Source organism: Pristiophorus japonicus, chromosome 7 (assembly GCF_044704955.1).
Source record: "Pristiophorus japonicus isolate sPriJap1 chromosome 7, sPriJap1.hap1, whole genome shotgun sequence".
NCBI lineage: Eukaryota > Metazoa > Chordata > Chondrichthyes > Pristiophoridae > Pristiophorus > Pristiophorus japonicus.
This window is the reverse complement of record NC_091983.1, coordinates 1,382,373-1,395,184: the sequence shown is the minus strand read 5'-3', so window position 1 is coordinate 1,395,184 and position 12,812 is coordinate 1,382,373. Positions and strand designations below refer to the sequence as shown.

The window sequence follows — 12,812 nt, the reverse complement described above, 5'->3', positions numbered from 1 at the left end:
GCTCAATAGCAAGAACTTCCTTCCTCAGATTAGGAGACCAAAACTGAACACAATATTCCAGGTGAGGCTTCACCAAGGCCCTGTACAACTGCATTAAGACATCCCTGCTCCTATACTCACATCCCCTAGCTATGAAGGTCAACATGCCATTTGCCTTCTTCACCGCCTGCTGTACCTGCATGCCAACTTTCAATGACTGATGTACCATGACACCTAGGTCTCGTTGCACCTCCCCTTTTCCTAATCTGCCGCCATTCAGATAACATTCTGCCTTCGTGTTTTTGCCCCCAAAGTGGATAACCTCACATTTATACTGCATCTGCCATGCATTTGCCCACTCTCCTAACCTGTCCAAATCACCCTGCAGCCGTTTCGCATCCTCCTCACAGCTCACACCGCCACCCAGTTTAGTGTCATCTGCAAACTTGGAGATATTACATTCAATTCCTTCATCCAAATCATTAATGTATATTGTGAAGAGCTGGGGTCCCAGCGCTGAGCCCTGCGGTACTCCACTAGTTACTGCCTCCCATTCTGAAAAGGACCCATTTATCCCGACTCTCTGCTTCCTGCCTGCCAACCAATTCTCTATCCACGCCAATACATTACCCCCAATACCATGTGCCTTGATCTTGTACACCAATCTCATATGTGGTACCTTGTCAAAGGCCTTTTGAAAGTCCAAATACACCACGTCCACTGGTTCTCCCTTGTCCACTCTACTAGTTATGTCCTCAAAAAATTCCAGAAGATTGGTCAAGCATGATTTCCCTTTCATAAATCCATCCTGTCTTAGACCGATCCTGTCACCGCTTTCCAAATGCGTTGCTATTTCATCCTTAATGATTGATTCCAACATTTTCCCCACTACTGATGTCAGGCTAACCAGTCTATAATTACCCGTTTTCTCTCTCCCTCCTTTTTTAAAAAGTGGTGTTACATTAGCTACCCTCCAGTCCATAGGAACTGATCCAGAATCAATAGACTGTTGGAAAATGATTACCAATGCATCCACTATTTCTAGGGCCACCTCCTTAAGTACTCTGGGATGCAGACAATCAGGCCCTGGGGATTTATCGGCCTTCAATCCCATCAATTTCCCCAACACAATTTCCCGCCTAGTAAGGATATCCTTCAGTTCCTCCTTCTCACTAGACCCTCGGTCCCCTAGTACATCCGGAAGGTCATTTGTGTCTTCCTTCGTAAAGACAGAGCCAAAGTATTTGTTCAGCTGGTCTGCCATTTCTTTGTTCCCCATTATTAATTCACCTGAGTCCGACTGCAAGGGACCTACGTTTGTTTTCACCATTCTTTTTCTCTTCACATATCTATAGAAGCTTTTGCAGTCAGTTTTTATGTTCCCGGCAAACTTCCTCTCATACTCTATTTCCCCCCTCCTAATTAAACGCTTTGTCCTCCTCTGCTGAATTCTAAATTTCTCCCAGTCCTCAGGTTTGCTACTTTTTCTGGCCAATTTATATGCCTCTTCCTTGGATCTAACACTATCTTTAATTTCCCTTGTTAGCCACGGTTGAGTTACCTTCCCTGTTTTATTTTTACTCCAGACAGGGATGTACAACTGTTGAAGTTCATCCATGTGATCTATAAATGTTTGCCATTGCCTATCCACCGTCAACCCTTTAAGTATCATTTGCCAGTCTATTCTAGCCAATTCACGCCTCATGCCATCGAAGTTAGCTTTCCTTAAGTTTAGGACCCTAGTTTCTGAATTAACTGTGTCACTCTCAATCTTAATAAAGAATTCTACAATATTATGGTTACTCTTCCCCAAGGGGCCTCACACAACAAGATTGCTAATTAATCCCTTCTCATTACACATCACCCAGTCTAGGATGGCCAGCTCTCGCGTCGGTTCCTCCACATATTGGTCAAGAAAACCATCCCTAATACACTCCAGGAAATCCTCCTCTACCGCATTGCTACCAGTTTGGTTAACCCAATCTATATGTAAATTAAAGTCGCCTATGATAACTGCTGTACCTTTATTGCACACATCCCTTATTTCTTGTTTTATGCTGTCCCCAACCTCACTACTACTGTTTGGTGGCCTGTACACAACTCCCACCAGCGTTTTCTGCCCTTTGGTATTCCGCAGCTCCACCCATACCGATTCCACATCATCCAGGCCAATGTCCTTCCTTACTATTGCATTAATTTCCTCTTTAACCAGCAGTGCCACCCCTCCTCCTTTTCCTTTCTATCTATCCTTCCTAAATGTTGAATACCCCTGGATGTTGAGTTCCCAGCCTTGGTCACCCTGGAGCCATGTCTCTGTGATGCCAATTACATCGTATCCATTAACTGCTGTCTGTGCAGTTAATTCGTCCATCATATTCCGAATACTCCTCGCATTGAGGCACAGAGCCTTCAGGCTTGTCTCTTTAACATATTAGTTTAACTCTTCCCCAACAGCACTAGCAAACACTCCCCCTAGGACATTGGTTCCGGTCCTGCCCAGGTGTAGACTGTCCGGTTTGTACTGGTCCCACCTCCCCCAGAACCGGTTCCAATGTCCCAGGAATTTGAATCGCTCCCTTCTGCACCACTGCTCAAGCCACGTATTCATCTGAGCTATCCTGCGATTCCTACTCTGACTAGCACGTGGCACTGGTAGCAATCCTGAGATTTCTACTTTTGAGGTCCTATTTTTTAATTTAGCTTCTAGCTCCCGAAATTCATCTCATAGGACCTCATTCCGTTTTTTTACCTATATCGTTGGTACCAATGTGTACCATGACAACTGGCTGTTCATCCTCGCTTTTCAAAATGTCCTGCACCCGCTCCGAGACATCCTTGACCCTTGCACCAGGGAGGCAACATACCATCCTGGAGTCTTGGTTGCAGCCGCAGAAACGCCTATCTATTCCCCTCACCATTGAATCCCCTATCACTATAGCTCTCCCACTCTTTTTCCTGCCCTCCTGTGCAGCAGAGCCACCCACGGTGCCATGAACTTGGCTGCTGCTGCTCCCCCCTGATGAGTCATCCCCCCCAACAGTTTCCAAAGCGGTGTATCTGTTTTGCAGGGGGATGACCGCAGGGGACCCCTGCACTACCTTTCTTACACTGCTCTTCCTGTTGGTCACCCGTTCCCTATCTGGCTGAGTACCCTTTACCTGCGGTGTGACGAACTCACTAAACGTGCTATTCACGTCATTCTCAGCATCATGGATGCTCCAGAGTGAATCCACCCTCAGCTCCAGTGCCGCACTGCGGTCCGTCAGGAGCTGCAGGCGGATGCACTTCCCGCATATGTAGTCGTCAGGGACACCGGAAGCGTCCCTGACTTCCCACATAGTACAGGAGGAGCATAACACGTGTCCGAGCTCTCCTGCCATGAGTTAACCCTTAGATACACTTATGTTGGCAACAACAATGCTAAATGTTACTTACTGATAAAGAAAGGAAAAGAAAAACTACTCACCAATCACCAGCCAATCACTTACCCCCTTGGCTGTGACGTCACCTTTCGATTTCTTTCTACTTTTTTTTTGCCTTCTCCCTGTAGCTGCACAGGCTATGCCTCACCACGCAGCTCCCGAGCCTCTCACCGATGCACCACGACGGGATTGGGCGGGGATTGGGCAGGGCGAGCACAGTGATTTGGCGGGGCGAGTGCGGGGATTGGGCGGGGCGAGCGGGGTTTGGGCGGGAGGATTGGGCGGGGCGAGCGCGGGGATTGGGCGGAAGGATTGGGCGGGGCGAGCGCGGGGATTGGGCGGGGCGAACGGGGGGATTGGGCGGGGCAAGCGCGGGGATTGGGCGGGAGGATTGGGCGGGGCGAACGGGGGGATTGGGCGGGGCAAGCGTGGGGATTGGGCAGGAGGATTGGGCGGGGCGAGCGCGGGGATTGGGCGGGAGGATTGGGCGGGGCGAACGGGGGGATTGGGCGGGGCGAGCGTGGGGATTGGGCGGGAGGATTGGGCGGGGCGAACGGGGGGATTGGGCGGGGCGAGCGGGAGGATTGGGCGGGGCAAGCGTGGGGATTGGGCAGGAGGATTGGGCGGGGTGAGCACGGGGACTGGGCAGGAGGATTGGGCGGGGCGAGTGCGGTGATTGGGCGGAGTTTGCGGCAGGTTTGTTCCGGGCGAGCGCTGGGATTGGGCGGGGCGAGCGCAGGCATTGGGCGGAGTTTGCGGCAGATTTGGGCGGCGACTGGACGGAGTTTGCGGCGGGTTTGGGCGGGGCGAGCGCCGGGTTTGGGCGGGTTTTGGGCGGAGTTTGCGGCGGGTTTGGGCGGGGCGAGCGCGGGTTTTGGGCGGAGTTTGCGGCGGGTTTGGGCGGGGCGAGCGCGGGGTTTGGGCGGAGTTTGCGGCGGGTTTGGGCGGGGACTGGGCGCTGAGCCGCCGCTGGGGGCGGAGCGGAGTTTGCGAGTTGCCGGGGCTGGGACTGGAGGAGACGGGTATCGCGGGGCAGAGGCTGAGGACATGCTGTGTAGTGGGATGCGGACCGTGCGGCTCTTGGCGCTGCTGCTGCAGGCGGCCGGGCTGAGTGCCCTGGCCCCGGGGGAGCTGCTCTCTCACGGGGAACCTGCCGGGGACGTGCTCCTGCCGCCCGGGGACGATGTGAGCTCGGAGTCGGTCAGGCTGGAGCAGCCTCTGCATTTGTTCGACAGGACAGTGAGAAACCTCTATGTGAGTATCGGGCAACTCGGCCCGCGGGAGCCAAACGTTTTCTTTCTCGGAGAAAAGTTTGTCCAGAGTGTGTGTAGTGTGAGTCCCTGGCTGGGATGTTGCTGTGAGAAGCCCCTGGCAATGGGTCACTGTCCTGTCTGTCAGTGCCCCAGGGCGGGGGAAGGAATCGGGAGATTGACTCGGGCCATCCCACTCTTCATAAATATATTTACTTTTTACTTTGCTTCAATTTCGACCGTTCAGTTCAGGCCAGTCTTTCAGGAGCTTATTGCTTCACGATAAGTATAATCTATGTTGATTTGGATTTATTGCCCCAATAAGATTAAATTATCACCTGAAGCCACATATTCGTGCAGTGCCCATCCCACTGGAGCTGGAAGGAGTAAATCTGTACATGTTGTGTTCTGAGATCAGTGACCTTCTGAAAAACTGAGTGAATCGCCTAAGATCTCCCCAAATTTTAAACTTGTCGGTTTCTCATTTCACATTAAACATTTCCATCATTTTTTGTGTGTTTCTACCAGTCTTGATGGAATCATTGTCTGTTTTCGTCCAAGTTTCTTTCTGTGGTTCAATTGTTTTTTGTCAAGTTTTTTGAGTTTAAAATCCTGCCTTGGGGTTGAGAGGCAGGGCCAGTGATTTCCCAGCAGTGACTGGCCTTCAGCACCTCAATATTACTGTTGGCTTGAGACAATTATTCTTTAGGTTTGATCATTTTGTCCATGCTGGTTGAATCGTTCCAGTCCGGGAGATGTAGAAGATTGAGTGAGGGGTGATCGGATCCAGGTGTGTAAAATGTTAACAGGATTCGACAGGGTGGATGCACCGAGACTGTTTCCTCTGATGGGCGAATCCAGAAGGAGGGGAATTAGAGCCAGGCAGTTCAGGAGTGAAATCGGGGAGCATTTTTTCCCACACTGAGGGTATTGGAAGTCCAAAAGGCTCGGGATGCTGGAGGTCAGTTGGAGCTTTAAAGGCTGAGATTGATTGGGTTTTTGTTCAGTAAGGGACATGGAGGGAAGGTGTTAAGATCCAGATCAGCTGTGATCTAATTGAATGGAGGGACAGGCTCCAGGGGCTGAATGTTCTGTTTCTATAGTATCCAAAATCTTATTTGTGATTGGACCGGTACTTGGAGGATTGTTCAGTGAGACTCTTGTTTTTTTTAAAAGTATAAAGTATGTGCTGAGAATTCATCTTTACTGCTCTGTCGTGTGACTCAAGGTGAACACAAATGGAATCATCGCCATCAGCAAGCCCCCGAGAGAAATGGATTATGTCGACACGTTTCCACCAAGGTTTGGGGCAATTATCCCATTTCTGGCTGACCTGGACACATCTGATGAAGTGGGGAAGGTCTACTACAGGCAAGACTCCTCTCCGCAAACCCGCCACCGTATTGCACTGATGATAAACCAGGGTTTCAACGGGCTAGACTTCAACCCAGACAATGTTTTCATTGCCACCTGGGAAAACGTAGCTGCCTACGAGGAGCTGAGGCAAGGCGACCAACCACAGAGTAAGGTAATTATTTTGCTGCAATCCAGGATGAATTAAGATTCATATCATCGGGCTAAATTATTTACTGGCCGTTCTGGGTTTGGGAGGTGACTTTTTTTTTTAAAGTCGAGTCATTTATATAAGCGTTTGATTATTTTACTCATTTTGGTAACTTTTCTCCAACTTTTTTGTTAAATATCAGCGATTCGAATGTCAGCCTTTCTGATGGATTGGAGACTGGCAGTGTTGCATTACTTCATCTAGATCAAAAAGTTTCACTTTTAATCCTGGCTTGTGCTGAGTTAGCTGATCATCCCGGATAACTATTGGGGCACCATCACAATGAGTGCCCTAGGCTAGGGAGGGGAAGTTAAGGCACGGATATACATTCCTGATTGCTATCCAGTGATTCCTGCTATACAGTGTGGATGTGCAGATACTTGGGTGAGGTCACCGCTGGGCATCAGTGAATTCCCTTCTGTAATTAAGTGATCTGATATTCAGGGTCTCTGATCTGTGCTTTACCAGAGCCCTGAGCTGAGCGACTGAAGGGCAGTCAGAGGTTATGGGACCGCAATGAGGGAAGACTCCCATCAGAAGAAGGGGCAACAAATTGGTGGTAAAAAAACCTTGAGACCTAAGTTTGCGCCCAGACTGATTGATCTGGTTGGTACTGGAGAAGTGATAACAGTATGAAGATCCACCTTCTTTCACTTGTCTGTGACTGTGCCAATATTCCTACATTATGAAAAAATATTTTGTTGTGCTAATTCTTTTTGTGGGAGGGAGAGAAAAGTGATGGTCCATTGCTCCCGAATACTGCTTTGAATGGCTCCAGATTTAAACAAAACAAAATGCTTTAAATCGACGATTCTCAAACTCCAACAGTCTATGAACTCCCACAACCCAGTAATCCATAGTTTTTGTAAGAGGAAATGTGCTTGGAATGATCATTCACCCATCATCTTTCCCCTGTTCACTTCCTCTCCGAGTGACTCAATGGATAAATGCACTTTGAGAGGCTTTACTGAGGTACAAGAAGAAGCAATTTGCATTTATATAGCGCCTTTCGCGACCTCGGGACGTCCTAAAGCGCTTTACAGCCAATGAAACACTTTTGGCGTGTAGTCACTGTTGTAATGTAGGACACGCAGCAGACAATTTATGCACAGCAAGCTCCCACAAACAGCAGTGAGATAATGACCCAGATAATATGTTTTGGTGGTGGTGATTGAGGGATAAATATTGTCCAGGACACCGGGGATAACTCCCCTGCTCTTCTTCGATGTAGTGCCATGGGATCTTTTACATCCACCTGAGAGGGCAGACGGGGTCTTGGTCTAACATCGCATCTGAAAGAGGGCACCTCCGACAGTGCAGCACTCCCTCAGTACTGGTACCTGGAGTATGAGCCTGGATTCGGTGCTCCAGTCTTTGGAGTGGGAATTCTGACCTGGGAGGTCCCAGATTATGCTCTGTATTTAGATGCTCGTGTATGTGTTGGGTGGTGACAAGGGTGTGCCCTCTTGAATATTCCACTGACCCTCATTGATTTAAAACTTCTCATCCTTGTGTTCAAATCCTTCTCATCCTCGCCCCTCCCCATCTCTGTAACCTCCTCCAGTGCCTCTAAGTCCATTTTATAATATGAAGACCAGTACTGTGCATAGTACTCCAAGTTATTAGTTGTTCAGAATTAGTGGTCAACTTGTGTTCAAATCTCTCCATGGCCCCATCCTATCTCTGTAACCCCTACAGCCCCCTCCCTATCTCTCTAACCTCCTCCAGCCCTACATCTCTCCCTATCTCTGTAACCCCCTCCAGTCCCACAACTCTCCCTACCTCTGTAACCACCTCCAGCCCTACAACCCTCCCTATCTCTGTAACCTCCTCCATGGCCTCACCCCTCCCTATCTCTCTAACCTCCTTCAGCCCTACACCCCTCCCTATCTCTGTAACCTCCTCCAGCCTTACAACCCTTCCTATCTCTAACCTCCTCCAGCCCTGCAACCCTCCCTATTTCTGTAACCTCCTCCAGCTGTACACCCATCCCTATCTCTGTAACCTCCTCCAGTCCTACAACCCTCCCTATATCTCTAACTTCCTCCAGCCTTACAACGCTCCCTATCTCTAATATCCCACAACCCGACAACCCTCCCTATCTATAACCTCTTCCAGCCCTACAACCCTCCCTATCTCTGTAACCGCCTACAGCCTTACACCCCTCCCTATCTCTAACTTTCTCCAGCCCTACAACCCTCCGAGATCTCTGCGCTCCCCCAATTCTGGTCTCTTGAGCGTCCCCGATTTCCATCGCTCTATTGTTGGTGGCCATGCCTTCAGCTGCCTTGGCTCTGAGCTCTGGAATTCCCTCCGTAAACCCCTCTACCTCTCTTTCCTCCTTTAAGACTCTCCTTAAAACCTACCTCTTTGACCAAGCTGTCCTAATATCACTTGATGTGACTCGGTGTCAAATTTTGTTTGATAACGCTCCTGTGAAGCGCCTTGGGATGTTTTAATACAAGTTGCTGTTATTAGAAACTTTACTTGTGATTAAATAGCAAAAGAGAGATAACGAACGAGGGAACTGGAACAGTAAAAGAAATTGTGAAGTTGGGGAAAGTGTATGTTCTGCATTAAAAATGTCCTTACAGAGAATAAATTGTTCTCCGATTGGCTTTTCCGAGCTAATGGTCCAGCGTGTTTTCATTACAGGAGATTAAGATTGCAATGAAAACACTCTGGAATATTTGCTCGGAAAAGCCAGTCGGTGAACAATTTATTCTCTGTAAGGAAATTTTTAATGCAGAACATGCACTTTCTCCAACTTCACAATTTCTCTTACTGTAAGATCTCTTTAGAGCATTGGGGTTACTTGTGTGCACAAGTAAGATGTTCTTTCCCCCCCCCCTGCCCCCCACCTCTGCCAGGCCCTTGAATTACTCCCTTAGGACTTCGAATCACCGGGCAGCTGTAAGCTTTAAACCCCATCCCAGCCACCCATCTGGCTTTACAGTGATTACTGTCAATGAGCTACAGTTCTTTTCAAATACCCATTTCTTCACAGAAAGCCACAGTACTATTCTGGACCCCAGGTATATTAGGGAGAATCTAAAATGCTTGTATCTTGCTCACAACTTTTCACAGAAAGTCATCCAACAATTTGTGTGTGTGTGTAAAAAAAAATGTTCAAAGTCACTGCAGAGAAACAGTGAGCGGGGAAAACATTTGGATTTATATAGCGCCTTTCACATCTTGGGACGTCCCAAAGCGCTTTACAGCCAATGAAGTACTTTTGAAGTGTAATCACTGTTGTAATGTAGGAAATGGGCAGCCAATTTGCGCACAGCAAGCTCCCATGACCAGATAATCTGATTCAGTGATGTTGGATAAATGGGGCATACTAACCTCTGTTATCTTGAGTTGGTAGACTTTCTCTAATCATTGTCTAAATCCTGTGCTTTGTCAGATACAACTGTGCTAAATTTGGGGTCAACCAGTTTAATAACTTGGGGAAGTCGCTATTTGGATATCCTGTATCTGCCCAAACAATTTAAATACCCACTGGGTTAGGGCTATATTGTCATTGATGCATATGCATTTTTATTTCCTGGTGATATTATTAGAAAGAGATACTTGCATTTCTATAAAGCCTTTCATGACCTCAGGACGTCCCAAAGTGCTTTAAGAACATAAGAATTAGGAGCAGGAGATTCGGCCCATTCGAGCCTGCTCTGCTATTTCGTAAGATCATGGCTGATCTTCTACCTCAATTCTACTTTCCTGCACTATCCTCATAACCCTTGATTCCTTTAATATCCAAAAATATATCGATCTCTGTCTTGAATTTACTCAACGGCTGAGTATCCACAGCCCTCTAGGCTGGAGAATTCCAGAGATTCACACCCTCTGAGTGAAGCAATTTCTCCTCATCTCAGTCCTAAATGGCCGACCCCTTATTCTGAAACTGTGATCCCTGGTTCTAGACTCCCTAGCCAGAGGAAACATCCTCCCTGCATCCACCCTGTCAAGCCCTGTAAGACTTTTGTATGTTTCAATGAGATCACCTCTCATTCTTTTAAACTCTGGAGAATATAGGCCTAGTCTACTCAATCTCTCCTCATAGGACAATCCCCCCATCCCAGGAATCAGTCTGGTGAACCTTCGTTGCACTTCCTCTATGGCAAGTATAACCCTCCTTAGGTAAAGAGACCAAAACTGTACACAATACTCCAGGTATGGTCTCACCAAAGCCCTATATAATTCCAGTAAGACGTCTTTACTCTTATAGTCATTCTTTTGTAATAAAGGCCAACATACCATTTGCTTTCTTAATTGCTTGCTGTACCTGCATGTTAACTTTGTGATTCGTGTACAAGGACACCCAGGTCCCTCTGAACACCAACATTTTCCAATCCCTCACCATTTTAAAAAATACTCTGCTTTTCTATTTTTCCAACCAAAGTGGATAACTTCATATTTCGCCACATTATATTCCATCTGCCATGCTTTTATCCACTCGATGAACCTGTCTATAACCCCCTGAAGTCTCTTTGCATTCTCCTCACAACTTACATTCCCACCTAGCTTTCTATGATCAGCAGCAAACTTGGATACATTACATTTGGCACCCTCATCCAAATCATTGATTATAGATTGTGAATAGCTGGGGCCCAAGCACAGATCCTTGCGGCACCCCATTAGTTACAGCCTGCCAACCCAAAAATGACCCGTTTATTCCTACTCTGTTTTCTGTCCGTTAACCAATCCTCAATCCATGCTGGTATATTACCCCTAATCCCATGAGCCCTAATTTTGTTTAATAGCCTCTTGTGTGGCACCTTAGCGAATGCCTTCTGAAAATCCAAATACATCACATCCACTGGTTCCCCCTTATCTATTCTGCGAGTTACAACCTCAAAAAACTAACAGATTAGTCAAACATAATTTCCCTTTCATAAATCCGTGTTGACTCTGCCCAATCCTATGATTATTTTCTAAGTGCACTGTTACCACGTCCTTAATATTAGATTCTAGCATTTTCCTGACTACTGATGTCAGGCTAAATGGTCTGTAGTTTTCCGTTTTCTCTCACTCCCCCTCCCCCTTTCTTAAATAGCGGGGTTACATTTCCTACCTGCCAATCCGCGGGAATCGTTCCAGAATCTTTGGAATTTTGGAAGATGACACCACTGCATCCACTATTTCTATAGCCACCTCTTTTAAAACCCTAGGATGTAGACCATCAGTTCGAGGTGATGTATTGGCTTTCAGTCCCATTAATTTCTCCAATACTATTTCCTTACTAATAAGAATTTCTTTCAGTTCCTTATTCTCACTAGTCCTTTGGTTCTCCATATTTCCAGAATATTTCTTGTCGTCTTCCGTGAAGACAGACACAAAGTATTTGTTTAATGTCTCTACCATTTCCTTATTCCCCATTATAATACCTCCTGTCTCAGCCTGTAGGGGACCCACGTTTACTTTCGCAAATCTTTTCCTTTTTACATACCTTTAATAGCTTTTACAGTTTGATTTTATGTTACTCACTAGTTTACTCTCATTCTATTTTCCCTTTATCAATTTCTTGGTCCTCCTTTGCTGAATTCTAAAATCCTCCCTATCCTCAGGCTTATTACTCTTTTTGGCAACATTATAAGTCTCTTCCTTTAATCTAATACTATCTTTAATTTATCTTGTTAGCCACGGGTGGAGCATTTTTCACGTGGTGTTTTTATTCCTTAAGTAAATGTATATTCGTTGCGAATTATAAATTATTTCTTTAAATGTTTGCTATTGCTTTTCGACTTTCACATCTTTTAATCTCGTTTCCCAACTTACCTTAGCCAACTCGCCTCTCACAACTATGTAGTTTGCCTTGTTCAGATTTAGAAGCATAGTTTCGGGCTTAACTAATCACTCTCAAACTCGACCAGAATTCTGTCATATTATGATCACTGCTCCCCAGAGGATCCTTTTCTACAAGATTATTAATTAACCTTATTTCACTGCACAGTACTAGATCTAAAATAGCCAGTTCCCTCGTAAGTTCCTCGAATTACTGATCTAGAAAGCTATCTTGAATGCATTCTATGAACCTTCCTCTGCAGTATTACTGCAAATTTGGTTTGCCCTGTTTATATGAAAGTTAAAGTCCCCCATGATTACTGTATTATCTCTATTACATGCATCTCTAATATCCGGATTTTTACTCTTTACAGTCAATGAAGTACTTTTTCGAATTGTTGTTATTGTAACGTAAGAAACACAGCAGAAAATGTGTGCACAGCAAGGTCCCACAAACAGCAATGAGATAAATGACTAGATAATCTGTTTTAGGTGTAAATTGAGGGATAAATATTGGCCAGGACACCGGGGAGAACACCCCTGCTCTTTTTCAGAATAGTCCCATGGGATTTTTTACGTCTGCCTGAGAGACATCGCATCTGAAAGATGGCCCCTCCGACAGTGCAGCACTTCCTCAGTACTGCCCCTCCGACAGTGCAGCACTTCCTCAGTACTAGAATGTCAGCCTAGGTCATGTGCATCAAGTCTCTGGAGTGGGCCTTCTGACTCAGAGGCGAGAGTGCCGCCCGCTGAGTCACCGCTGTTCTCTTAAGTTGTAAATTCCTGTGCATGTATTGATTTGTTGATGGG

At 46.6% G+C, this 12,812-nt stretch overlaps 1 protein-coding gene across 1 annotated transcript in view; it reads left to right on the top strand.

Annotated features, from left to right (window-relative positions):
* The first annotated feature begins 4,419 nt into the window (after positions 1 to 4,419).
* The window catches only part of nid1a (nidogen 1a), a 121,728-nt gene continuing 113,335 nt past the window's right edge, over positions 4,420 to 12,812 (top strand). Inside the window, exons 1-2 of the mRNA XM_070884666.1 lie at positions 4,420 to 4,655; positions 5,880 to 6,179. Coding sequence (XP_070740767.1) covers positions 4,449 to 4,655; positions 5,880 to 6,179 — 507 coding nt within the window. The 5' untranslated portion in view covers positions 4,420 to 4,448. The remainder of the gene's footprint in view (positions 4,656 to 5,879; positions 6,180 to 12,812) is intronic.